Consider the following 25,979-nt stretch of genomic DNA (forward strand, 5'->3'; position numbering starts at 1 on the left):
ATCAATGCTAAATGCAACTAATAATATTCAACAAACTGTATTATCGTGTATTAGTAGGGAAATAAATTTAGAATTGAAGGGAGAAAAAAAAACTTAAAAGAGAATATTAAAGGGGTGGTTGATTATGATTTCACTTTTTTAACTTTAGTTAGTGTGTAATGTTGTAATGCTGTTTGAGCATAAACAACATCTGCAAAGTTACGACACTCAAAGTTCAATGCAAAGAGAGATATTTTCTTTTACAGAATTCTGTTGGTAACAAACGCCTGGTAGGGACTACAACGAGCTTCTTCCTGGGTTAGTGACATCACAAACCCCAAAATTTACATAAACCCCACCCCCGAGAACACGCAACAAAGGGAGTGAGGTCATGTTGGGCTGCTTTAGAGAAGAGGAAGAGTTGTTGTAGTAGAGTGTTGTTGCCATGCTGTCATTTTACGCCGGACTGCTTCACAAACGAGGGTCAATTCAACAAAAAAAGATTAACATGAGGGCATATGCTCTCTCCATCAGTGTCGACTCCGGTTTGAACAATGTAAGGCTGAACACCGTTACTGACAATCCTCATTTTGGCTGCGTGAGATTCTCCAGCTTTGTTGTTGTTGACCAAACGAAGAGTGAGCTGTTAAAGCTCCGCCTTCTTCTGGAAAGGGGGCCGGGAGCAGCAGCTCATTTGCATTTAAAGGGACACACACAAAACGACATGTTTTTGCTCACACCCAAATAGGGGCAAATTTGACAAGCTATAATAAATGATCTGTGGGGTATTTTGAGCTGAAACTTCACAGACATATTCTGGGCACACCAGAGACTGATATTACATCTTGTGAAAGGGGCATTATAGGTCCCCTTTAAAGACAAGATAACTTAATAATGTTACTGGAAGAACGTTTGTTCATAACTTTGAGAGAACCTTGCCCGAACGTTATAGCTAAAGTTCTGAGAATGTTCCCTGATAGCTGGGAAGTCAAATCACCTCTGTTTATGCATTTAGAAAATATTTTACTATGTTACGGAGCCCCGGACATGACAAGCAGAAAAAAAATAGTAGGCTAAATCGTGCACACGATTTATTAATTCGTTCCCTCGATTTACTAAAACGTGCACACGATTTGGTAAAACGAGGGAACGAATTAGTAAATCGTGTGCACCATGTAATTTTTTTTCTTGCATGTCATGTGCGGGGCTCCGTACTATGCAGTTCATGATATACTGAATAAATTTTAATCTCTGATTGTAAGGACGTTGTGTTTATTTTGTTTGAGAAACAACATCTTTCTTGGGTGAAAAATCTGTCTCCTGGCACTATTCACTATAGTGTTACAGTCAATGCAGATGATGCATGTGCCCACGAGAGAGAGAGAGAGAGAGAGAGAGAGAGAGAGAGAGAGAGAGAGACTCTCAAGATTCGGTGAATCAGCGTTTGGCTGCACGTCACACACGCGTCGCTGTCACGGCCGAGATATTCGCGTTCAGATGTGTTTGTAATTTCCGGGTTGGACTGGAAGGAGGGTGTGTCTCCGATTCCCAACAGAAACACGCTGGATAGAGCAGAGAGAGAGACGCGCTCCGCGGGAAAATGGCATTGGGAAGAGGGAAGCGGAAGCGCAGCGCGATGGGAACGGGTTCCAGCTCCTCAGTCATGATTTAGATCGGGATCCACTCCCGCAGCGCGATGGAAAAGACGCTCTGCTCGTCGCAGCCGGTGGAGAGGAGGCTGGCGGCTCGGACGGGCTCGGCCTCGCTCGGGTTCGGCGCGTCTCCGCCGGGGAACATCGCGCCGCTGCAGCCCGGACGCACGCGCAGGATAGAGGGAGTGCTGAGCAAATACACCAACCTCATCCAGGGCTGGCAGAACAGGTACCGAACCCGAACACGCTCAAGTATATGATGAAGTTTACAGAGACTGGGCTCAACTCGTGCCCTCAGTGTGTCATTTCATATTACCAGAACACGCGTGGCACTGAGTTAAACCATAAACTGTATTTTAGGTCTAAATATGATTAATTTAGTTTATTATTATTATTATTTTATTTTTATTAGTTAAGGTCAGTTGTTGTGTTCTGACAGCTTTCATTAGTTCAGTGTTAGTTCATATAAATACTATAACATATTAAGATACTATACACATACTGTTATGTTTACATATACGACAAATATTACTGTACTCATACATTAGGGCTGTCAAATCGATTAATCACATCTAACATACAAGTTTGTGTTTATAAAATATATGCGTGTGTACTGTGTAAGTGTGTATATTTATTTTGTATTTATAAACACATACACATGTATATATTTAATAAAAATATAAAATATAAAAATCAGTAAAATATATAATTTAAATTATATATAAATATATAAATGTTAATATTTCTTAATTATATACATGTATGTGTATGGGTTTATAAATACAAAATAAATATGCATAGTACACACATGTATTATATAAACACATACTTTTATGTCAGATGCAATGAATCAATTTGAGAGCTATATATATATAATTTTAGGTGAATTATAGTATAAGATAAGCTGTACATGAGTATATACACACTTGAATCTGGCTTTTTAACTCATATTTTTATGCTCATATTTTGTGGTTATGATTCTCATATCAGTGGTGTATTATCATCTTTGGTGTATTCTGGCATGTGTCCATCATTACTCAAGTGTTGCATCAGAACAAAAAGTTCAAACTTCCTGATCCTGATGTGTTTTTGCACTGAGTTAAAGCTGAATTCATCATTCATCCTGTTATTTTAGTCATTGAACAAACACTCAGCGTCGGTTCAGACTTATTGCTCATTTGACAGGAGATTCTGAGCTGATCTGATATTCAGGAGTAATTGCACAAGAGATCAGGATAAATACACACACACACACACACATGAACGTTATCTGGATGAGAATCTGATCTTTGGACTCTAAACACAGTCTGTCTGTATGTTGTAAAACAGCAGAAGTGGAAAGAAGTTTCTTCACACACACAGGCTATTTCAGGCTCTTCTCATGGCCTGATGTTGGAGATCGAGGTTGTGTAAACGCGTTTGTTTTCGGGCGTTGTGACCTGTGTGTCTGTGTGTCTGCAGTCAGTGAAGAGATGAGCTTTGATATTCAGAGCAGATTCACACACACCGGCACATCAGATTCACTGCTGACTCAAGAGAAGTCTGTTCTGTTATGATACAGTTATAATTATGAGCTGAGATTATGAACTTAAACTTTAAATTTTCTTAATGGAATAAATTAAATTCATAAAACTTAACAATTTAATCAATCTTTTAAAATCAAATGAAAATATAACAATTCACAATAAAACATTGCATTTTTATTTTTTCAACATGGATGTCTCTTGATTATGATATTCCTTAATAATAATAATAATAATAATAATCTAAAATCAATGTTATTATTATTATTAGTTGTAGTATTGCTTTGAAAAGCACATCTCACTGTACTATAGTGATATATTTTGATCATAATTTCTTCAAGTTAACTTCAACTCTGACTTTTATTTTGGCGTATTGTAATAAAGATTTTTCAGTTTCTGTGATTATTTGACATGCCAGAGTTTTTTTTTTTTTAATTTTTAGAAATGAAATGTTGAAATGCTTGTTAAATGCGTTCAGAACAGCTCTGAAGATGAAGTTTATGTGGTTTCCTCTTAATATAGACAAGCAGGTCACACGTTTAAACAGCAGTCATTAATAATAACAGATGCTAGTTCATAGCGCAATTTAATTTGATTAATTTAACAACCCAATTTTTGATTTATTATTCCAAAATTTGCCAAATTCTGTGACATTCTACTGAATCTGCTCTTCATTTGATCTAAATGTTGCCTAAGAGAACCTAAGATATTAAAATCATATATTAAAATTATTAAAATATATTTAGATATTATAATTAGGTACTGCCCCATGTGGAGTTATTCAGACCATAGTGTAGGAGGAGATGAGAAAATAGGGCTGACATTTTCGGATGGTGTTTCACACACACACACACACACACACACTGGTTTCTCTGTGTTCAGCAGGTCTGTCAGACTCAAGCAGATTTTCTCTTGTAAATATAGTATGAATATGTCTGATATGTGTTATTCATGGCGTGTGTTTGTCCTTGATCTCTCTGAAACATCTCTCTTAACAGTTGATCTGTTGTGGTTTTCACATCTAGAGCTGATTTAAACACTTCTTACTGGCAGAGCTGTTTTAGCATCGAGTTCTTTATTTATTTTCCATTTACATTTTAATTCTAGTTCAAGTTTAAGTAATTTTATTGTGTGTATTTCTCATTTTTAGTAGATTACAAAACCAGCCTGAAGAATAGAAATGTAACTCTGTTCTGGGATTATGAGCTTTCTCAGATTACTAGGACTGAATGAAGTCCTCTTTACAGACAACATGTTTCTCACAGCACAGATCTCAGAGCATTTTTATATGTAAATGTAAAGTAAAGGTGCCCGAGTTTGTTTTAGAGAAGAGAAAAATGCATCTGTAGTTTTATTTCTTTTTTTTCGGTGAGACTCTCAGGTGTATCTGTGAGCGACGGATCCTGATGTGTTTGTGTCACAACAAAAGATCAGCTCAGTGTTCTAAACAACAGAACGCTTCTCAACATTCTATTTTTACATTTGAACTGCAGTACATCTCAACAGCTCTTCAGTGACAGTGTCTGTTTAACTGATGAACATCCAGGCAGTAAATGAGTCAGTAAATGTTAATCCAGTTTCAGCTCTGATGGATTCACCGTTTCATTACACCGGTGTAAACCCAGAAGAGTCATTTGTTAGTGAGCTGCACATAACACATGCAATATTGACAGTAAAGACATTTATAATGTTACAGAAGATTCTATTTCAAATAAATGCTGTTCTTTTGAACTTTCTATTCATCAAAAAATCCTGAAAAATCAAATAAATCACGGTTTCCACCAAAATATGAACTGTTTTCAACATTGATAATAATCATAAATGTTTTTTGAGCAGCAAATCATCATACTAGAATGATTTCTGAAGGATCATGTGACACTGAAGACTGGAGTAATGATGCTGAAAATTCAGCTTTGATCACAGGAATAAATTACAGTTTACTATATATTCACATAGAAAATAGATATTTTAAATTGTAATAATATTTCACTATTTTTACTGTATTTTTGATAAATAAATGCAGCTTTTTTTTTTTCAAAAAAAAAAAAAAAAACCATCTTACTGACGCCAGTTGTTTTAATGTTAGTGCATAGCAGGTTTTATTTATTTTTCTTGAACCTTTTAGCAAAAATATAGTTAATAATAATTCTGTTATGAGTGTCTCTTCATTCTCTTTTTCACACACTGTGTGTTTGTCAGTGTAATGTGATTGTCACAGCAGCGTCTTGAGCGTGTTAAATCGCCTGCCAACACGTGGCACAGGAAACACTGCTGCTTTACTGCGTGTTTTGATAAGAGAGATCGGTCAGTCCTGGAAATAAAGGTTATGCAAGAATTACGCCAAGCAGTGATGTCATACAGGATGTCAGTGATACAGTGTGTCAGATGGTGAAGTTGAGTTGGCTTCCTGACCTCTGACCTCCTCCTCACGGCATCACTGCACCATCTCTGCGGTTTCCATGAGCGTTTCTAATGCGCTCCTGCAGCTGGTTTCCAGGGTGACGGCGGATTCAGAGACTGAGAGCGCAGTAAACGAGAGCGCTTGAACCCGTCTGACTCAGGACGGGTCGCACAGCTCCGAAAACACTCGCAGTGTATCAAACCTAATAACTGGAGCGTTGTGCATCTGTCTAACAAAAATATGCGCTGAGAACATTTTTCTAATGTTGCCGCCAAGTTATGGAAACGTTCTTTTCTGAAAACGTCCAGGTTTTTAAATGTTTTTCAAACGTTAAGGAAACATTCCATTTTGAATGTTACTTTTGAATGTTCTCTGAACATTCCGAAACAAGTAGTAACATTTATTAAATGTGCAGAATAAAACGTTCCGTGAAGGATGAATAAAGCTCTCTGCAGACGCTTGTCAGTGGTTCAATTGTTGTCGTGCTGGACTTGAAACCTTCTCTCCTGCAGAACAATAGCCATAAAAGTGAATTATTCACAGATATGATTTCAATGCTGAGACACAACATGTGTCTGTTAACTAGGACACACATAAACTAAAATAAACCACATGCTCGTATGATGAATGAAGCTCGTTCTGACTGTTTGTTTGCTTTAGTAAATCCACGAGGCTCTTCTGGAATCAGGGTTTGTTTTATGTCTTTGTGAACATGATTACATGCTCTTGAAAGGCTCTGATTCGAGGTCAGAGCACATTTGAAAGTGTTTAGTGCTGAAGGCTGGAGTCTGTGGAGATGAAGAGAAACCTCCAAGAGAATGGACTCTAATTTTATCATGTCTATTATGAACTGTAACTTTGTAACCTTGCCTATTTTTGGTCATTTTAAAAATCCTACTATAAAAATAAAATAAAAATGGTGTCGTGTGAAGTATTTTCTACATTCATTTTCTCAATAAAAAGTGCTTAACCGTGAATAGCTTTGATAATCACATTACAAAATTATTCATCAATCAACTCAAAAAACAATGGTACAAAATAAAACAATTGGTTTCATTTTTATCACATATAATAAACATGTATTACATTTAATCAACACATTGTACGTGGATTGCAAAATATTTAGTAGTTTCAGAATATAAGGAAACTGACTTGATCACCTCATTTGCAGTGCAGGATTATGGGTAATTTAGTTCTTAAAGGAGAATTTAATTGGCCAATTAAATAATAACATAAAAAACCTAAGTGGAAATCACATTTAATTTGCTGCTTTTAGAGAAGCAAATATCCTCATTTAACAATCTCAGTCTCAGAGCTCATGGTCTGTACTGAACGGTTTATATGTTCCTTCTTTATGGAGAAAATCTACAGGATTTTTACTTCCGTCTGTTGCTTGAGGAAACTGGAGTGTGCTGGATCTGTTTCTGTGCGCTAAAAGAAGAAGTGTGGCTCTATTTTAAACCAGTATAGACTAACAAATCATCTTGAAACAAAATTACTGTGAATTTCTGAGCTGGATATACATCTAATGCATGTTGTTGAGCTGATTATTGTGCATGTGGCAGTGCAGATTGTTTTGTTCTTATTATTTCCATACATTTATGATTGACCTTTATGAAAAAATGAGCCTGTCACAAGCAGAACAAAGATCCATGCTTTTACTTTTGTGTGTGTGTGTGTGTGTGTATGTTTGTGTGTGTTTGTTAGGGATGCACTGATATGAAAATTTTGGCCGCTAACCGATAATTCTTTATATCTGAAAGCCGATAACTGATATATTGGCCGATAAATCTAAATCCAAATTTTTATATAATTTTTTAGAGCCTGATTACAAAAAAGTCTCCCCATTAAAAGCCATGTCCCAAGCACACAATTATAATGTTCTCATTATAATTTTATGTAGCCCATATGACAGATTTGCGATGCACATGTTGCACTTAACTGTGTTTTCCTTTTTGAAGTGATTTCAGTCATATTTTAAGCAATTCAAAACCATCATTATGAACTGCACATCTGAAGTGTCTCAGCTGAAGGAAATAATCCATTATTTATCAGTTAATATATCAGCTAAATTTTCTTATTGGGCAGATAACGATAACATTAAAAGTGAACATATACCAGTCGATACCAATATCGTGCATCCCTAATGTGTGTGCATGTGAGTGTGTGTTTCTGTGTGCGTGCATGTGTGTGTGTGTGTGCGTGTGTGTGTGTGGTGTAGTGAGTGAATCTTGTTTGTGGTCAGTGCTGCTGTTTCTGTAATCAGAGTCATTGATCTGGTTTAGAAGAAAAAACACTCTTTCTCTCCCCCCAAAAAACGTTTGTATTGTAAAAATAGTAAAAAAAAAAAAAAAAGAGAAATATGTGCTAATTTTGCATGCATTCTAAATAAAAAAAAAACCCTACTTTTTGGTATCCTAACATTACACTTTAATTTTATTTTAGTTTTACCAGCATTTGAGGAATAGATTATTTCTACAGTACAGATCGTTGATATGGTTTATAATTGTTTATTCAGCTTAATATAGTATCCCATGTTCACGTTCATAATAGTGTGTCTTTAATGGTTTCATTAAACTGGTGAAAAACACTTATTTTAATAAATCACCAGAAAGCATGGCTAATGCAAATAAAAATATGAAAGTGTTGCGTCTGTAAGATGAGAAGTGGATTGGTGAATGAAATATTCTCAGGTTTGGCTATTCTCGTAAACCTGTTCTTCAGCTGCGGTTCAGTGTTTCTCTCTCATGTGCAGTTTCTCGTAGGGTTTAATCACACAGAGAGCTGAGCTGGACTTTCAGGCTCATTTACACCCTCTAATTGTCAGAGCGGCTGATTGGTGCGCTGGCCTTTGGCCAGAGGGGTTGTGGGATTGAAGAGAGTCAATCATCTGAGCTCAGCAGTCACATGCAGATCTTCAAGTCAAATTGTACAATGTACATAATGTGTGTGTATATATATATATATATATATATATATATATATATAATATATATATATATATATATACACACACATACACATATACACACACACGTGCACGCACACAGTACAATGTACATAATGTGTCTGTATATATATATATATATATATATATATATATATATATATATATATATATATATATATATACACACACACACAGAATATGTATAAATTATATATATATATAATTATTATTATTCATGCAGTGTTCATGGATGAAAACCTTGCTTTTAATTTTGTTGCTTCTATTAATTGGAATAATATGCAGTAATTAAATGCAGCATGTCACAACAGCTTTCCATGTTCTGTATTTCATGTCGAAAGTTTTCATGTTTTTGATAAATAGTCATATTATTTCAGACAGATGGTCCAGTGCAACAGAAAAATAAATGAAAAAATAGTAATGAATTCCAGCTCTATTGGACTCACTTCCAAGTTTTGGAAAAGTCGTGATCCAGTTCTGTTGCGATGCGTCTCATTGTCCTGATGTGTTTGTGTGTGTCTGCAGGTATTTCGTGTTGGACCCTGATGTGGGTCAGCTGCAGTATTTCGTGAACGAGCAGGGGCGGAGCCAGAAGCCGCGTGGTTCTCTGCCTCTGATTGGTGCGTCCGTGACGTCGAGTGACGAGGCGCCTCACATGTTCATCGTCAGCTCGGCCAATGGGGAGCTCTACAAACTCAGAGGTATTTTTACACTCGCTTCTTAAGCTTCAAGACGTGCTCGTGACTCTCAGGTCAGTGTATTTGGGTGACAATGAGCTGAAGGTTACTGTCGCGCTGTTACTGTGGCAACCAGCAGCCTCTGTTTAAGAAATTCATGTTCCATGCAGGAGTTTGTGCCAGTGACATCACTGAAGATCATGTGACTGTCATTGTCCAGAGCATTTATTCAGGGGTTTCTCTCTGTACTGCTGGAGGTTTCTCAGTCTGTCCAGTCTATTCACATGACATATATATATATATATATATATATATATATATATATATATATATATATATATATATATATATATATATATATATATATATATATATATATATATATTAAAATATATGTTCAGTCCACGTCAGTGTCATCAGGTCTAGTGTTGAGTCTTAATGACTCTGTGACTCGTTCACCTCATGTTAATTGAATTGCAGTCATTTCATCTCCTGCTCATTATAGAAGCATCATTCTGTCATAATTATATCAAGAGCTTGTTTAAATTGCTAATGCCGAGCTGCTCGGAGTGAAGGTTATTCGTGATGAAGCATTCTCAACAGCTCATAAGATTGAGCATTAATCTGATTCTGATGAAGGTGCAGCATGAGAGAGAAAATCAATTTCTATGAGCATCAATAACTGAGGAACATCTGCCACATTGACTTTCAGAGGATCTGCTCACTACTGCCATCGCAAGGGGCTTTGGGTAATTACTGTAAGTTCTGGGAGCTGGTTTTTAGCTGGTCCAAAGTGGTTCTCACTTGTGAGGATTTGGCTAAGCTACACTATAAAATTTTTTTAAATTTTATTTATTGATTTTATTTTTATTTATTTAGAAGGCTTGCGAGATCAGAAGATGTAGTAAGCCAACACTTTAGGCGTCTGATGATTCGTTTTGATTTTGATTCAGTTACAAAATGTTTCCTGTGTTTGTGTGTGTGTGTATGTGTGTGTGTGTTTATGTTTGGGCGGCTGGTGATCCAGATATATTCCAGCTCTCACTGCTGCTCTGTTTCTCATTAATGGTCTGTTTGTGGTTCATTCAGTCTCAGTGCTGAAGCTCAAACTGAAGCTCAGTGAAGTTTAATAGTTACAGCTCGAATACTTCACTGATGCAACTTTTGTTAATAGAAATAGTCTTTACTTCCTCTTTGGAAGAGCGACTTCCTGTTCAGTGCAAAGAATTCTGTTTCGCATCCAAAATAAGATACTTCCCTACTATATAGTAATCGAAAAACAGTAGGTGAAAAGTCCCCGGATGACCTACTACTTCTGGCGAAATTCTGAAGTATGCATTTGGTGGACACCTACTATCCCATGACGCCACGGGACAGATGGACACTGGACACATGAAAGTAAACATTATAAACTGGTACATTTGTCTTTTTGAACGGGTGCATGATGACGCTCTATGGTTCTGAAGTTACTATTGTAGTGCACCGCATCACTTTGATGTGTTCATGACCTGTTTAATCTAGTCTAAATGCAGTGAATTTCATCTTATACTCCTGTAACCGAAATGAATGTCTTTTCCCAGGTAACGCATCAGTTATGGTTTATGGTCCCACAGCGGCTAAACATCTTCCCCAAACTCTCCGCCTGCTACAGTAGCCACGCCTCAAACTCTCCACCTGCTACAGTAGCCACGCCCCAAACTCTCCACCTGCTACAGTAGCCACGCCCCAAACTCTCCACCTGCTACAGTAGCCACGCCTCAAACTCTCCACCTGCTACAGTAGCCACGCCCCAAACTCTCCACCTGCTACAGTAGCCACGCCTCAAACTCTCCACCTGCTACAGTAGCCACGCCCCAAACTCTCCACCTGCTACAGTAGCCACGCCCCAAACTCTACAGCTGCTACAGTAGCCACGCCTCAAACTCTACAGCTGCTACAGTAGCCACGCCCTAAACTCTATACCTGCTACAGTAGCCATGCCTCAAACTCTACAGCTGCTACAGTAGCCACGCCCTAAACTCTACACCTGCTACAGTAGCCACGCCTCAAACTCTACAGCTGCTACAGTAGCCACGCCCTAAACTCTATACCTGCTACAGTAGCCATGCCTCAAACTCTACAGCTGCTACAGTAGCCACGCCCTAAACTCTACACCTGCTACAGTAGCCATGCCCCAAACTCTCTGCCTGCTACAGTAGCCACGCCCCAAACTCTCCACCTGCTACAGTAGCCACGCCTCAAACTCTCCACCTGCTACAGTAGCCACGCCCCAAATTCTCCACCTGCTACAGTAGCCACGCCCCAAACTCTACAGCTGCTACAGTAGCCACGCCTCAAACTCTACAGCTGCTACAGTAGCCACGCCCCAAACTCTACAGCTGCTACAGTAGCCACGCCTCAAACTCTACAGCTGCTACAGTAGCCACGCCCTAAACTCTATACCTGCTACAGTAGCCATGCCTCAAACTCTACACCTGCTACAGTAGCCCCGCCCCAAACCCTCTGCCTGCTACAGTAGCCATGCCCCAAACTCTCCGCCTGCTACAGTAGCCACGCCCCAAACTCTCCGCCCACTACAGTAGCCACGCCCCAAACTCTCAGCCTGTATAAAAAATCGTACATACGTTATCTTTAACTATAATAACTCTAGTGTCTTTACTTCAGTCATAATCTAACATGACATAATAGAATGCATGTTTTAAGTTGTTGCCATGGTATCTATAATGCATGAATACTTTGCATATTTACTCTCTCTCTCTCTCTTGTTTCCTCCCATAATTCCACTGTGTCAGCGGTGGACGCCATAGAACAGCAGCTGTGGATGACGCAGATACAGGCCTGTACCAGACGCCACTCCGACAGCAGCGCCAAGGTGTGTGAGCGCACACACACTCAACCACTCACGCTCACACACTCACACACACGTGTTTTGAAGTATGTTTGAGGAGAGTGGTGGGAAATTATTATAGGACAGCCTGTTTTTTTGCTTTTGAGAGAGTTTGAGTTGCGTGTGTGGCGTGCAAAGATTTGTAATGCAATAGTGAAACTAATAGTGAAATATGACAAGGGCATCTGATGTGTGTGTGTGTGTGTGTGTGGTCTATATGATGTCAATCTAATGATGCACACAGGGTTCTGAGGGAGTTTAAGGTTAGGAGAGTCTGAGAGAAAACGATGAACTCACTCATATAGTTCTCAACCTCACTGACTCCAGAGCCAGAGCTCATGTTAGTCTGTGGACACTCCTGTTATAGTTTCGGCCCGTTTGAGAGCCGCTGTGTGTTTGTGTGGATGCTGTAATCTGATCTGATGTCCTTCACAGATGAGGAAACTGAAAGACTGTGATGAGAATCTGTGTGTCAACCAAACGCAGAACACACTGGATGCACAGGTACAGCACACACACACACAGACAGATACACACGTTGACTTTCCATTGACATAATGATTTTTATACTGTACAAACATCTTTCCTCACTTTATGGATTAATTCTTACTGTAAAGATATTCTATGAATGACTTGTGTGATATCATTGATCTTCATTGATCATTAATCTTCAGCACACAAACACGCCAAATGACTTTAGTTTAACATCATGTCTAGGTTTGATTTATACGTTACCAATAAAAAGAGTTTTTCCTCCATCATTTACTGATTAACAGGAGATTTTTGAGCATGTGTGATAAAATCCTGTGAGATTCAATCAGCTCTAAATGTTCAGATCAATCTTTAGAAAGCAGAGAACAAAGTTATAAAGTCTTACTAAATGCATGCAATAAAACTAATTTCATCCGGTGTTATTTTAGTATCATTGAGATGTTATTATAGTTTTTATTCATTTGTTTTTGTTATGATATTTTACGTTTTAATTTTAGTAATTTTTCTTGTTTGTTTTTGTCATTTTTATTAGTTTTTTTTTTTTAATGTCTTTAATGTTTTTTTTTAATATAGTTTTTTAAATTAATTTTTATTTCAGTTTAGGGTAATTTTGGTAGATCAACTTAAACTAAATCAAGAAATGTTTCCTTGACAGTGGATAAAATGAAAAAAAAAAAAAAGTTTGAATATTTTATTTTATATCAATTAACATTTATTTTATTATAGTAACAAAAATATTTTCATGGTTTTAGTTATAACCCTGATTTAATTGTCATTAAATTCTCATTTTCATTTAGTTACTAAAATCAACTAAAACTGAAATAAAAATTAATAGAAACTGAAAAAAAAAGACAAAAACAACAGTTACTAAAATGAAAATGTAAAATATATATATAAAAAACTATTAATTTTATTACTTGAAGTAAAACAAAAACTTGAAATGTAAATATATAAAAACTTTACAGACATTAAGAAAAAAATAAAAACTAATAAAAATGACAAAATTACTAAAACGTTAACTAAAATTAAAGTGAAAACTAAAAACTAATTCAAGCTATGACAGCATCTCAGTGATAGTACAGTAAGGTTGATTCTGCATCGACTGCTTGTCGTGTGTGTGTGTGTGAATCTTGCGCTCTTTCACTGCATCTCTCTGTCCGTCTCAGGGTTCGTCGGGCCGCACGCGGAGCTTCTCTCTGCTTCCTCACCTCCCTCCGTCTTCCTCTCCTGCGTCTCAGAGGCATCTTCCTCACCCCGGGCCTCCGAGCAACATCGTCACCATCACGCACCATAAGTCGCCTGCAGCCGCTCGCCGTGCCAAAAACCAGTATCCACAGCGCCTCCTGGAGGTCAAAGAGGTCAGACACACACACACGCACACAAACACACTGACATTCAAAGAAATTCAGTGCAGCATAAGAATTGAATTAGTCCAAAACACAAATATTTTAACTAGTTTTTAATTTAATATTATTTACATATAGCACTACAAAATCACCCCATGTTGTTTTCAAAATCTTTATAATAAATATCAACATCAAATGGCATTCTAAGAAATTAAGAGTTTAATTTCCCATCATCCATAAAATTAAATGTATGTGCATTTTAATATCATCTAATGTTTCACAGATTCTCTGTATGATACATGTTTATGGGTAATTCATACTGAATATTAAATGCATTATTAAACGTTACACTTGCAGCATTTATACAGTTTCCTACATTTATGCATGTGGCAGATGCTTTTATCCGAAGTGACTTACATTGAATTTATGATATAGATTTTATTAATGTAAATCACTTTGGATAAAAACATCTGCCACATGTATAAATGTAAATATGTAACCTAACTAACAACACGCCTCCTGTTCACTGGATTTTCTCTTGAAACATCTTCTTCATTTAACAGAAATGTATCACAGAGTTGTTTCTCCTCATATAAAGTGAGTTTTGAACTCTATGGGTTTCATTTCTGTGCCAGAACATCATTTAGTGAATTAAAGTCCTGCGTCAGCTGAAGCATTATTACCTCATCTGTCAGATCTCACGTGATCATCCGCCTCGACTTCAGCTCAAACTTTCAGGCCCTCGATTTCATCAGCAATAAAGGAAAGTCGTTGGAGGAAGTTTAATGAAAGATTAGGAAGTTACTTAACACTCTTATTTTTTATAATAATGTGCTAAGAATGCAGTAAGAAAGTCAGTCACCAATTGTAATTTCATGTTAAATACTGTACATGATCAAAACTACAGTAAAAACAGCGAAATATTATTACAGTTTAAAACAGCTGTTTTTTATTTGAATATATAGTAAACTGTATGACCAAAGCTCAATTATTCCAGTCTTCAGTGTCACATGATCCTTCATAAATCATTCTAATATGATGATTTGCTGCTCAAGAAACATTTTTATCGATTTTATGCATGTTTGCTGAATAAAAGTATTCAGCAAATACTGAATACTTTTATTCAGCAACTTTTTTCTTGCAATTCTGACTTTTTTTTCTCGCAATTCTGACTTTTTTTTCTTGCAATTCTGACTTTTTTTCTTGCAATTCTGACTTTTCTGCACAATGGTTTGCTCTGATGTTTTGACCAGTGTAACCCCTAGGGTTGTGTTCTAGTTAGTAGTGTAATTGAACTGCTCCACCTGCTGGTCAACCACAGTAAGAACTTTCCTCGTTTCTTCAGGCTATGAACCAGGCCGAGGGTCAGCAGAAGAGTCTGGTCCAGTCCATCGAGTCTCTGCCGGCGAGAGGATCCCTGTCCTGTCTGGATCAGGACCTGCTGCTGCTGAAAGCCACGTCTGCCGCCACGCTGAGCTGCCTGGGAGAATGCCTGACTATATTACAGCACAGCGCCGGACACAGCGGCAGCAGCAGCAGCGCTAAGCCGGTTCACAACCGCGGTGAGTCCGACACGGACGCCCCACAGACTGAGTCGGCCAAAGATCAGGGCGAGGTCGACTGCGGCCCCTGTCCGTATATAACAGGGCCCATGCAGCTAAACGTTTGCAATAAATGCTGTTGAAGGGCTGTTTGCATGTTCAGTGTCTGTGTGAGTTCATCTGTATTTTGGTTCTTCATTTGTTCATTCGGTTCTGTGCCTGATTGTATCATTTGTATTTGTGCTTGAGTGTGTAACACGGATGAAACCGTCTCTCAATGCATGATTCGTGTGAGTGTTTGGATCTGATTCCTGTTGCTTTTCAATGCTGGATGAACCACATGCCAAAGAAACACACAGGTGCCTGAAAACTCCATCCGACACAGTGGATCCAGTAAAACTTTCAGATCAACCCTGACATGGACTCAGGTGCTTCGCTCTGGGCGTCAAGATCAATCGCCATGATTTTATATTTGATTTTGTTTTATGTTTGATCATTTTTTTTTTAATGTTGATTGACTTGGCCAAACGAGAACTCCTTGATATGAATGGACACATTTGAGGAGAAACACTTGAGAGCCGAATGACTCTGTTCCTGGTCTGAATATTGTATGTTTGTTTCTGAATGTTGATCTTCAGATCTCAGGTTCTGTTTCTTGTGTTTGGAGAGAACATTAATTTCAGCGCTTTTTAATGCTGTTTTTCTTTTGTAAAATATATTTTTGTTCCTCTGAGAGTGTGCTTGTTCCTCTCTCGCCCTGAATGCTTCAAATTGAGGTGAAAATGAGACCCTATTGGTATATACTGAATGGACTGAATCCCAAACGGATCACTCAGAATGTTTCTGATGTTACAGAAATGAATTAAATTAATTAAAATCCTGAGTTTAGACGACACCTCTGATCTCTGACGGGTCTATTAAGGGTTAGTTATGTGTATTGAGGGGGCGGGGCTGTGAATGGGGTGGGGTTATGACAAAGAGTGGGCAAGTCTTGGACAGGGGCGGGGCTCTGACAGAGGTGGGGCTGTGAGTGGGTGTGTCTTAGACAGGGGTGGGGTTCTGACAGAGGTGGGGCTGTGAGTGGGTGTGTCTTGGACAGAGGCGGAGCTCTGACAGAGGGGACTGTGAGTGGGTGTGTCTTGGACAGGGGTGGGGCTGTGAATGGGGCGGAACCTGCAGATCCAAACAAGAGGGAAACACCAATCAGGTAAATACATATTTTGTGTTTTGTTTGCATGATCCGTTTGTTCTTCATCACAATGATCAGCCAGAACATTGCACATATTCTGTTCTCTTTTGTGCACGGATGTTTCTCTGCATGGTCTGTGTGATATATTTTTTTTTTCCAGCTGTTTGAGAAATTAAAGAATTAATCTGAAGTGATGCTCGATGCCGTCAGATATAGTGTTGATGTAGTTATTTCCTGCTTTTATTTATATATATATATATATAAAATATCAGTTTTTTGTTTGAATATATTTCTACTATCTACTATCTTAATTTTTACTTCCTTGTTAAAGGGTTAGTTCACCCAAAAATGAAAATTCTGTCATTAATTACTCACCCTCATGTTGTTCTAGAACCGTAAGGCTTTCGTTCATCTTCGGAACACAAATTAAGATATTTTTAATGAAATCTGAGAGATTTCTGTCCCTCCACAGACAGTCTATGCAACTACCACTTTCAAGCCCCAGAAAGGTAGTAAAGACATCATTAAAGTAATCCATGTGACTCCAGTGGATTAACCTCAATTTTATGAAGCGATATGAGTGCTTTGTTTGTGCAAAAAAAATTTAATTAACCTCTTTATTTACAAAATATTAATCTCCAACGTGCGTTGGAGAATCCACTGGAATCACATGGATTACTTTAATGATGTCTTTACTACCTTTCTGGGGCTTGAAAGTGGTAGTTGTGTAGACTGTCAATGGACAGCCAGAAAACTCTGAGATTTCATCAAGTCTTATGGGTTTGGAACGACATGAGTGTAATTAATGACAAAATTGTCCTTTTTGGTGAACTAACCCTTTTATTTCCTGGAAGGAGACTGTTTTGAAGGAAATGAACAGGTTCAGATTCTAATGTTTTGTTTTCTTTTTGATGCATCTTTACTAAAATGTGTACCTTAAATGCAATGCAAGTGGCTTTCGATAAAAATGCGTAAATGTAATATCGATTTATTTATTAAAAGGTCAGTAATCTACATGAGTACCAAAGTCACAGAGAAGAACTGTATTTATTCATCTCAGTTCTATACATCTGTCAGAATGTGAGGAAAACTTGACATCTGCTGATCAGAAATATTATGAGAGCAGGTGCCAATTCAGCAGATTCATCCAGCCCTGATGATGCTTTGATCATGACGTCATGAGAATTTATGAAATTAAACCAATTTATGAGATGTTTGTGCATCAGTACAAGACTCTTTCACATCTTTTCACAACATACCACGGCTGCCAGAGGCAGAAGTTTAGAATTAATATAAAATGAATTGGTTATATTTATAAAAATAAATAATACATTGGTATTGGTAATACAACTGCCATGCCTTTCATGTAGATGTCAAAGCAGCACATGTTTGTATTGAAAGGTGATTACGTTCCTTCCCCTGCTGAAAAAAACTGCCCTTTTTTATCTGGTTTCCACTGGTTATGCAGTTCCAGTTTGAATGCATTTGTAAAACACCTTAGGCTTGGTTTACGCTGGTCTTTTCAGCAGAGGGTCATCAGCGCTGACGGACTGAAGAACGCCGGCTGAAGGTCACTAATTGATCTGGTTTGGAGTTTGGGCGTGATGTGTAACTGCTGACCGCTGGTCATGTGCTCTTCATTCCTGCAGAAAATGTTCCTGTATGGACCGTCCCAAAGTCGCCCTCAGAAGAATGTCTGAGGAACAGCGGTGCTTCTACCCTGAGCTCCACAGAGCCTTCTCCCTCCCTTAGGAAGAAGAACCTGCTGCAGAACACTGAGGTAAGACCATTTAGGCCTTGTTTACACCTGATATTAAGATGCGTTTTGGTTTATCGGATCACAAGTATACAAGGGAGACCTGGTGTTTAAATCCGTCTCTTTTGTCCACTTTCAACCACTTCTGTCCTGATTTCTTCAAGGGGAGGGTCTATGGGCGGGTAAATGTATGTTTTTTTTTTTAAGATGGACAAAGTAAGGGTGAACATACAGAGAGCAGCAGCTTTTAATTTCTCTGACAGCCGCAAGACCACGCTGAACACGGTGAATGTGTTATTAGAAATCAGGAATGGTGGGAGAACATTGTGCTTGGTACATTTATTTTGTCTTCAAACCAAACTTGGGTCTTCAGCCGACAAAGTTTAAATCCCGTCTAGCTAGCGCGTTTCCCATAATGATTACGCGTTATGTCAGTAGGCGGAGAGTAGGCGGTCTTTTGTGGCTGTTCGAACACATTCGACCACATGAGTGATTCCACAATGAAAGCAATCCGGTCGAATGCGTTTTCAGCTCTCTCTGGAAGTGGTCGAAAGTGTACAAGCTCAAAACATTTTAGACCCTTTTTACACCTGTACTTAGCATCGTCCAAAATGCATCTTAGTACCAGGTGTAAACAGAGCCTTACTGTCTGAGACTGGAATAACATTATGTATAATGCGACCGTGTGGTGTGTGTGATATAAGTGTTTGCAGCAGGACGGGATGGAGATGATTTCTCCTGATGAGGAGGTGATGGATTCGGATGATAACTCTGAAGAAGATCTGGGTGTGCTGGAGGACCAGAGGAGCGTCATTCTGCATTTGCTGTCTCAGCTCAAACTCGGCATGGACCTCACACGGGTGCGAATGAACTACACAAAACACATCTGATAATTTTAGAGTTTCACTTTACATTACAGTAAAATGTGTGGTTTGCGCAGGTTGTTCTTCCCACATTCATCCTGGAGAAGCGTTCCTTACTGGAGATGTATGCTAACTTCATGGCGCACCCAGACCTGTTCCTGTCCATTTCTGCGGGAAACACGCCAGAGGAGCGTATGGTGCGTTTCGTCGAGTACTACATGACCGCCTTCCATGAAGGACGTAAGGGCGCCGTCGCCAAGAAGCCCTACAACCCGGTGCTGGGCGAGACCTTCTGCTGCTCGTGGGCGGTTCCGCGAGAACGTGTCCACCCACTGAGGGTGGGGCCACGAGACGTGACCAATCAGGAGGCAGCGGGGGCGGAATCAGACTATTACAGGGTGCGTTTTGTGGCAGAGCAGGTTTCCCATCATCCTCCAGTGTCTGGGTTTTACTGTGAGTGTGCGGAGAGAGGTATGTGCGTCAACGCGCACATCTGGACCAAGAGCAAGTTCATGGGAATGTCAGTCGGTGTATCCATGGTAGGAGAAGGTGAGTGACGCTCTCTTACACATAGGGAAAAACACAGGGATAGCATCGTAACACAATACGCAAAAAACTCCATATGTTCAGTCTTGTTTAGGCAGTTTTGACCTTTGTCCATCAGGTGTGTTACACCTGCGGGATCATGGTGAGGAGTACGTGTTTACATTCCCGAGTGCGTTCGCTCGATCCATCATCACCGTGCCGTGGGTGGAGTTGGGGGGAAAGGTCACCATCAGCTGCGTCCAGACGGGATACTCGGCTAGCGTCACATTCCACACTAAACCCTTCTACGGGGGCAAAGTTCACAGGTCAGTGCTGCACTCACGTCATGTCGGAAAGATTGGATTTACGAGTTGGACACGTTCCTGGTAATCTTGAATCCGAATAACTTCCCTTCTCTCTTGCAGCAACATCTCTTCTCTGATGATGAGGAGGGCGGGGCAACCTGTCACTCACATGAGATCCACTAATAGCAAACCACAACCATCCAATCAATTCCCCACAGACAAAATCAAGCCCCGCCCTACATTTGTTCTTGTTTGAGAAGTAGTTTCACTCAGATATACATCATAATAGGGAAGAAAAGACTAGCGCAACTTCTGTTTCATGCCAACTTTAAGGTCATGTGTCCACCAAAGCGTTTTTCTAAATTCCAGAGTATTTTTTTCAATTGTTTTCAATGGGAGCGCCACGAAAGTCCCCTTAAGACAAGTCACTTCACTCGGCGGCCATCTTCGAAATGCCTCTCGGGCATTCAAGTGCAGCTCCTATCTCTTTGAAAGGGGAAACATCAAATTCTCCAAAGCTGTTTGCCAAGCTTTCGATTAAATTTCATATTTGAAATCACTAATAAAATCTAACAACAACTGTCTCATAAATTAAGTTTCTAAACGCTCAAATCATGACAAAAAAAAACGGTATTTTTCAGGCTGGATCAAGCTAATGCGCGTCTCTTGTGCCTCATTTCGGAGGCGCATGTCTGACTGTTTCTATAGGAACCGGAGCTTCTAACGGCCGCTGCAGTGACGCGATGACTTTACCAATCGGCGATTGGCTCTTATTTAGAAGGCGGGACTTATTCCGCCATATTGCGCGTTGCACTTTCTCCCATTCAAAACAATACGAGTGATGCGTCTTGTGTTATTCTATAGTCTTTGGCGCAGCGTATTTAAAAATGGCAGCAGTGACGAGGGGCTGAGCGTTTATTTCACGCTGAGCGCTGCGCACTTGCCGTTTTTTCTGGCTTTTCCGAGAGTTGAAAAATGGGTAAAACGCAGCACTCATTACTGTCACTTTTTACCCAGCCGTCCAATCACAGTAGAGGATGGGCGGGACAAATATCACACCGACCAATTGTCACATCTTGCTTGTACAACGACAACAGAAATCTTGGTGAATTTTATTTAGAAAAGGTACATTGCCATCTTGCTCCGACTGAAGTGATTTGAAAGCACCTGACATCTTAATTACGACTTCCCAACTTGTAAATACGAATTTCCCAGGAGGTCTTGTGTGGTCATGTCAGCAAAATTTCGTGGCAAAAAACTACATTGTCCACCATGACCAACTTTAACCCGTGTCAAAATCTTTCACACTGATTGCATGGATTCCTATCGTAATTACTGTAAATTCTGTAAATGTAAATGCATTATTTTGATACTTAAATGAGACGTAATTGAGAAGTCTCTGAGTGATGATGATGATGATGATGAATGTGTGTTTCAGGGTAAGTGCAGAGGTGAAGCAGAACTCCAGCGGGACGGTGGTTTGTAAAGCTCAGGGCGAGTGGAACGGGACGCTTGAGTTCACGTACAGTAGCGGAGAGACCAAAGTGATCGACACCAACAAACTGCCCGTCACCAAGAAGATGATTCGCCCGGTGGAGAAACAGGGCCGGAGCGAGTCCAGGTGATTCTTCACAATATTACTGTTTTTTTACTAAAATAAATGCAGCCTTGATGAGCAGAAAAGACTTCTTAAAAAACATAAAAAAAATCTTACAGAATCTTATGAACATATGGTTTTCCTAAAATACTGTAAATCAGTTGTGATATTCTGCCGGTCTGTGTGTTTGAGCTCAGGCGTCTCTGGCAGCACGTGACCGCGGCTCTGAAGGAAGGAAACGTTGATCTGGCGACTGAACACAAGCATCAGTTAGAGGAAGACCAGCGATCCGGCGAGAGACAGAGAGCCACCAACAACATGCCCTGGAAACCCAAATACTTCAGTAAAGAGGTGCGTTCATGACCCAGACCGCCTCAGAAACCACAGCAACATGTGTTCGTGTTACAGACTGAACTGGGTTTGATATGGAAACTTGTTTCCGTCACAGAATAAATTGTTTAATTTTATATCTAACAAATTTGTACTTTATAACTTGCAATTGCAAGTTTATGATTAGCAATTTTGACTTTTCCTCAGAAGTGTTAGTGGGCCTTTACACTACACCGTTTTCAACTAAAAATGAAAACTTTTTATTGTTTTGGCCATTCATTTACATGACAACAGCATTTTGGGGGCTTGAAAATGCAACGTTTTAGAAACGAGTTTCAAAGTGCAATTTTTGAAAACGATACCATTATCATCTCCGTGTAAACTACCAAAAGCGAATTTGTGAAAACTGTGATGTCGTGCAAATGCATATTGCGTGTTCAGTCTATAGCCACATGTATTTCTTTACAAAGTGACATCGCCATCTACTGGCCTGGCAGCAGAATACAGCGATTTTAGTCGTGTGAACGGGTTTGTTTTGACACCGTTGTCATTTGTACACAAAACTTTTCAAAAACGCAAAGGAAAATCTTCTCCGTTTTAATTATAAGAAAAACAAGTAAGATTTGCAAGATTTAAACATGCAATTGCGAGAAATAAAGTCAGATTTGCGAGTTAACTCGCAAACCTTTTTGGTTTTTTATTCCCTGGTGGAAAAAACTTCCATAGTTTGAAATGTGACAAACTGTAAATATGAACTAAATATATTAAAAAACTTTATCTAGAAAAAGGGACCATTTAAATTGTGATGTTTATCACTCTTGTGCAGCTGAGATGAAATCATTTTAAACAGCTTTTTCTGGAGTTTTTAATTGTGTTTGTCTGTGCAGGGTGACGGATGGGTCTACAGAAACCCACTATGGAAAAACACACTGAGATAAACTACAAACCACAGGAGAGAGACGACCACTGATCAGAACAACACAGGGACTCAACAAACAGCAAAAAAAAAGACTGGATAATCGTGCATTATGATGCATCACACTATAGACTGTACAGAAACCAATGTGTATATGTGAAAACATGGATGCATAGAATAGACTTTTATACACTGTATAAATTATATTATTTTTCACGATTATCTAACCGAGCCTTTGTGAATATACACATGTACACCGTATTAATGTGATCTGCCATTAGATGATTTATTAACAGTCACAAATTTACAAGCAACACGGAAGAGATGTTCATATTCAAGCTTCAAACACAACCAGCTCATATTTCACCCCAAAATCAAGATAAAAAATATTAATTATAAATTAAATAAAATATAATTATATAGTAATTATATAATAAATAATATATACATCTTTTATAAGATTTTTTTACATTGTGAATTTACCACTTAAATTGTCAGTACTGCAATATAGTATTTTTTTACTCCATTACAGAAAAAAATATTGTAATATAATATTTTATTTAAATCAGCATAAATTAAAAGTGAAACAACAAATACTATCACAATGTATAAATACTTTGCCATTTAAAATATATTTATTTTAAATAAATCTTGATGTCCTAAAATAAGCTTCAGTTTCATATATTTTTAGTTAAGAAGAACTCAGTGAAACAGTATTTTGGGGTGAAATGTGACCTGCACATGATCTTGACTTATTTGTTAAGATGTTTGACATAAAACAGATTAAACGGATGAAAACCTTGTGTTTTCACTAATCAATTGAGCTAGTGTTCAGTCAGCTGATGATTAAATGAATGACCACATCTGGCCAATCAATATCCTCTCTCTACGAGTCACGGTTAATTCCTAAAGCCTTCCTGACTGAACACTTTTTATTAGAACTAATTGGCCATTAAACGAGATTTTATCCAAGAGATTTTACACTCCTCCACTAAGGATTTCTGATGCACTTTTAATCGAGGCCTTCCCTCAATCCTGTGACTTTATATTAACAGTATCACCGATGTAAAGTCTATTGATTTGAACTGTAGGCTCCCAGCAGTCACTGCTGTATGATACATGATGCAAGACTTTAAAGGGACAGTACTGTATTCTGGATATAGCTGAAGAAGTGTTATAAAGCTCTATCTGGGACATGTGTTTTAGTCTATGGGTTAATTCACCCAAAAAATGATCATTGTGTCATCAATTAATCACCCTCATATCATTCCAAACCCATAAGACTTTTGGTCATCTTCAGAACACAAATGAAAATATTTTTATGAGAGATTTCTGTCCCTCCATTTAAAGTCTATTCACCAAAAACTCTGAAGCTTCAAAATGTTCTTAAAGGGTTAGTTCAACCAAAAATGAAAATTCGGTGACTTGCTCTCATGTTGTTCCAAAACTGTATGAATTTCTTTCTTCTGCTGAACACAAAAGAAGTTATTTTAAAGAAAGTCAGTAACCTAATTAACGAATTAACAAATAACATCTAATTAACAAGGGACGTAACACATTTGGGGGCTCGTCCGGGATATGAACCCGGGACCTCTCTGTTGAGATCCCGGACGAGCCCCCAAATATGTTACGTCCCTCGTTAATTAGATGTTATTTGTCTAGGAATATTATTAGACATAAATGTTTTGCATGTGTGTGTGAAGAGAGTGAGTGATTGCAAGCGAAAAGGGACGGACCACCAGTTTTGTCATTTTTACAAACGACAAATTTTTAATTTCTTTAAATGCGATAAAGTGAAGTAATAAAGAAAAAAATATTAATTAATGAATATTTACAATATGTACAACTAAGCAAGAATGAACAAAATCAACAAAAATCAATCTGCTGGAGAGGAAGGAGCAAGAGAGTCCCTGTTTCTGGTTCCTACTGACTTCCATAGTATTTTTTTTTCCATACTATGGAAGTTAGTTGGGCTCATCAGCTGTTTGGTTGCCCATATTCTTCAAAATATCTTCTTTCGTGTTCAGCAGAAGAAATTTATGCAGGTTTGGAACAACATGAGGCTGAGTAAATGATGACAGAATTTTTTATTTTTGGGTGAACTATCCCTTTAAGAACATTTTGAAGCGTCAGAGACTTTAAATGGAGGGACAGAAATCTCTCGTAAAAATATTTTCAGTTGTCTCTTTAATATGTAAGTTGGAACGACGTGAGGGTGAGTAATTCCTGAGTGAATGATCATAGGGTGAACTATTCCTTTAAGGTGCGGTCACATTTACCGTTGCTCGCGCGATCATTTCGGGGAAAAAATGCTCACGTAAAATTCGTACATTTTAAAGTTGGTGATTTGAATTCATCATGCTGACCAACAGAAAACTATGTGGTTTGAAAATGTGTTCTGTTTGAGCAGTGCTTTATACAAGAGACAATGGATCTGTTTTTGCCCGCGAAATGTCGCCGCACCTTTACACACACAGCAAAATTAAGCTCCTTTTGCAGCGAGTACTGTAAACTGTTCATATGGGTGCTGAAATAAACATGAAACATGCCTTGGTTTTCTCAGAGTAAAATAATTTACAGCAAGTCTTTCTAAATGCTGTTTATGTGTAACTAAGTAAAACGGAGCTGAATTACAAGAGATATTTTGGACATTTCTGTTTGAAATAAACCTGCCTCAGCACTCACAGCGTTGTATTTTTTTTCACTGACATTCAAAATTATTGAAATGTCAAGCATTTATAACCAAATAATAACATATACATATCCTTTCACCACATTTTTTACCTTTAATCCAGATCTGCTCGGCTGGTTTGAGGTTATAGCGTCCTCTAGTGAGGATCGGCTGAACTACAGCGAAAATCTGCAGTATACTGTACACACAAAAACATCAGGGTTTTTATCATATAATTTTTATTTGTAACTAAGGCTAAGGGAATATAGGGATTATGACATACTATAATATACCATTAGCACAGAGCAAGAATTCAACGTCTGACAAAAGTTTTTTTTTTATGGGAAAAGTCTTCTTTTTT

At 38.4% G+C, this 25,979-nt stretch overlaps 1 protein-coding gene and 1 long non-coding RNA gene across 5 annotated transcripts; one reads left to right on the forward strand and one right to left on the reverse strand.

The window, feature by feature from the left end:
• The first annotated feature begins 1,420 nt into the window (after positions 1-1,420).
• Positions 1,421-25,631, forward strand: LOC127500787 (oxysterol-binding protein-related protein 10). Its single transcript, XM_051872276.1, has 13 exons — positions 1,421-1,860; positions 9,049-9,224; positions 11,993-12,072; positions 12,523-12,591; positions 13,746-13,937; positions 15,271-15,487; positions 18,305-18,435; positions 19,125-19,271; positions 19,352-19,823; positions 19,939-20,125; positions 21,543-21,725; positions 21,899-22,052; positions 22,919-25,631. Exons 1-13 carry the CDS (start codon positions 1,676-1,678, stop codon positions 22,967-22,969), a joined length of 2,244 nt encoding a protein of 747 aa, XP_051728236.1. The 5' UTR covers positions 1,421-1,675; the 3' UTR covers positions 22,970-25,631.
• LOC127500788 (uncharacterized) lies at positions 10,080-11,986 on the reverse strand. Of its 4 annotated transcripts, none has more exons than XR_007926428.1 (2): positions 11,227-11,986; positions 10,080-11,098 (listed from the first exon to the last, which is right to left on the reverse strand). It is a non-coding gene; the product is annotated as an uncharacterized LOC127500788 (long non-coding RNA). The 4 variants fall into 4 exon arrangements; XR_007926429.1 differs by having other exon boundaries at positions 10,080-11,130; XR_007926427.1 differs by having other exon boundaries at positions 10,080-11,162.
• Positions 25,632-25,979: the final 348 nt, after the last annotated feature.

This window comes from Ctenopharyngodon idella, chromosome 19, assembly GCF_019924925.1.
Source record: "Ctenopharyngodon idella isolate HZGC_01 chromosome 19, HZGC01, whole genome shotgun sequence".
In the NCBI taxonomy this organism is placed as follows: domain Eukaryota; kingdom Metazoa; phylum Chordata; class Actinopteri; order Cypriniformes; family Xenocyprididae; genus Ctenopharyngodon; species Ctenopharyngodon idella.

Excerpts from the sequence above, each read along its gene's own strand:
- LOC127500787 (XM_051872276.1), top strand. The coding sequence starts at position 1,676 with ATGGAAAAGACGCTCTGCTCGTCGCAGCCGGTGGAGAGGAGGCTGGCG. Across the intron at positions 20,126-21,542 it reads TACGGGGGCAAAGTTCACAG|GGTAAGTGCAGAGGTGAAGC; the intron begins GTCAGTGCTGCA and ends TGTGTGTTTCAG. Across the intron at positions 21,726-21,898 it reads CAGGGCCGGAGCGAGTCCAG|GCGTCTCTGGCAGCACGTGA; the intron begins GTGATTCTTCAC and ends GTTTGAGCTCAG.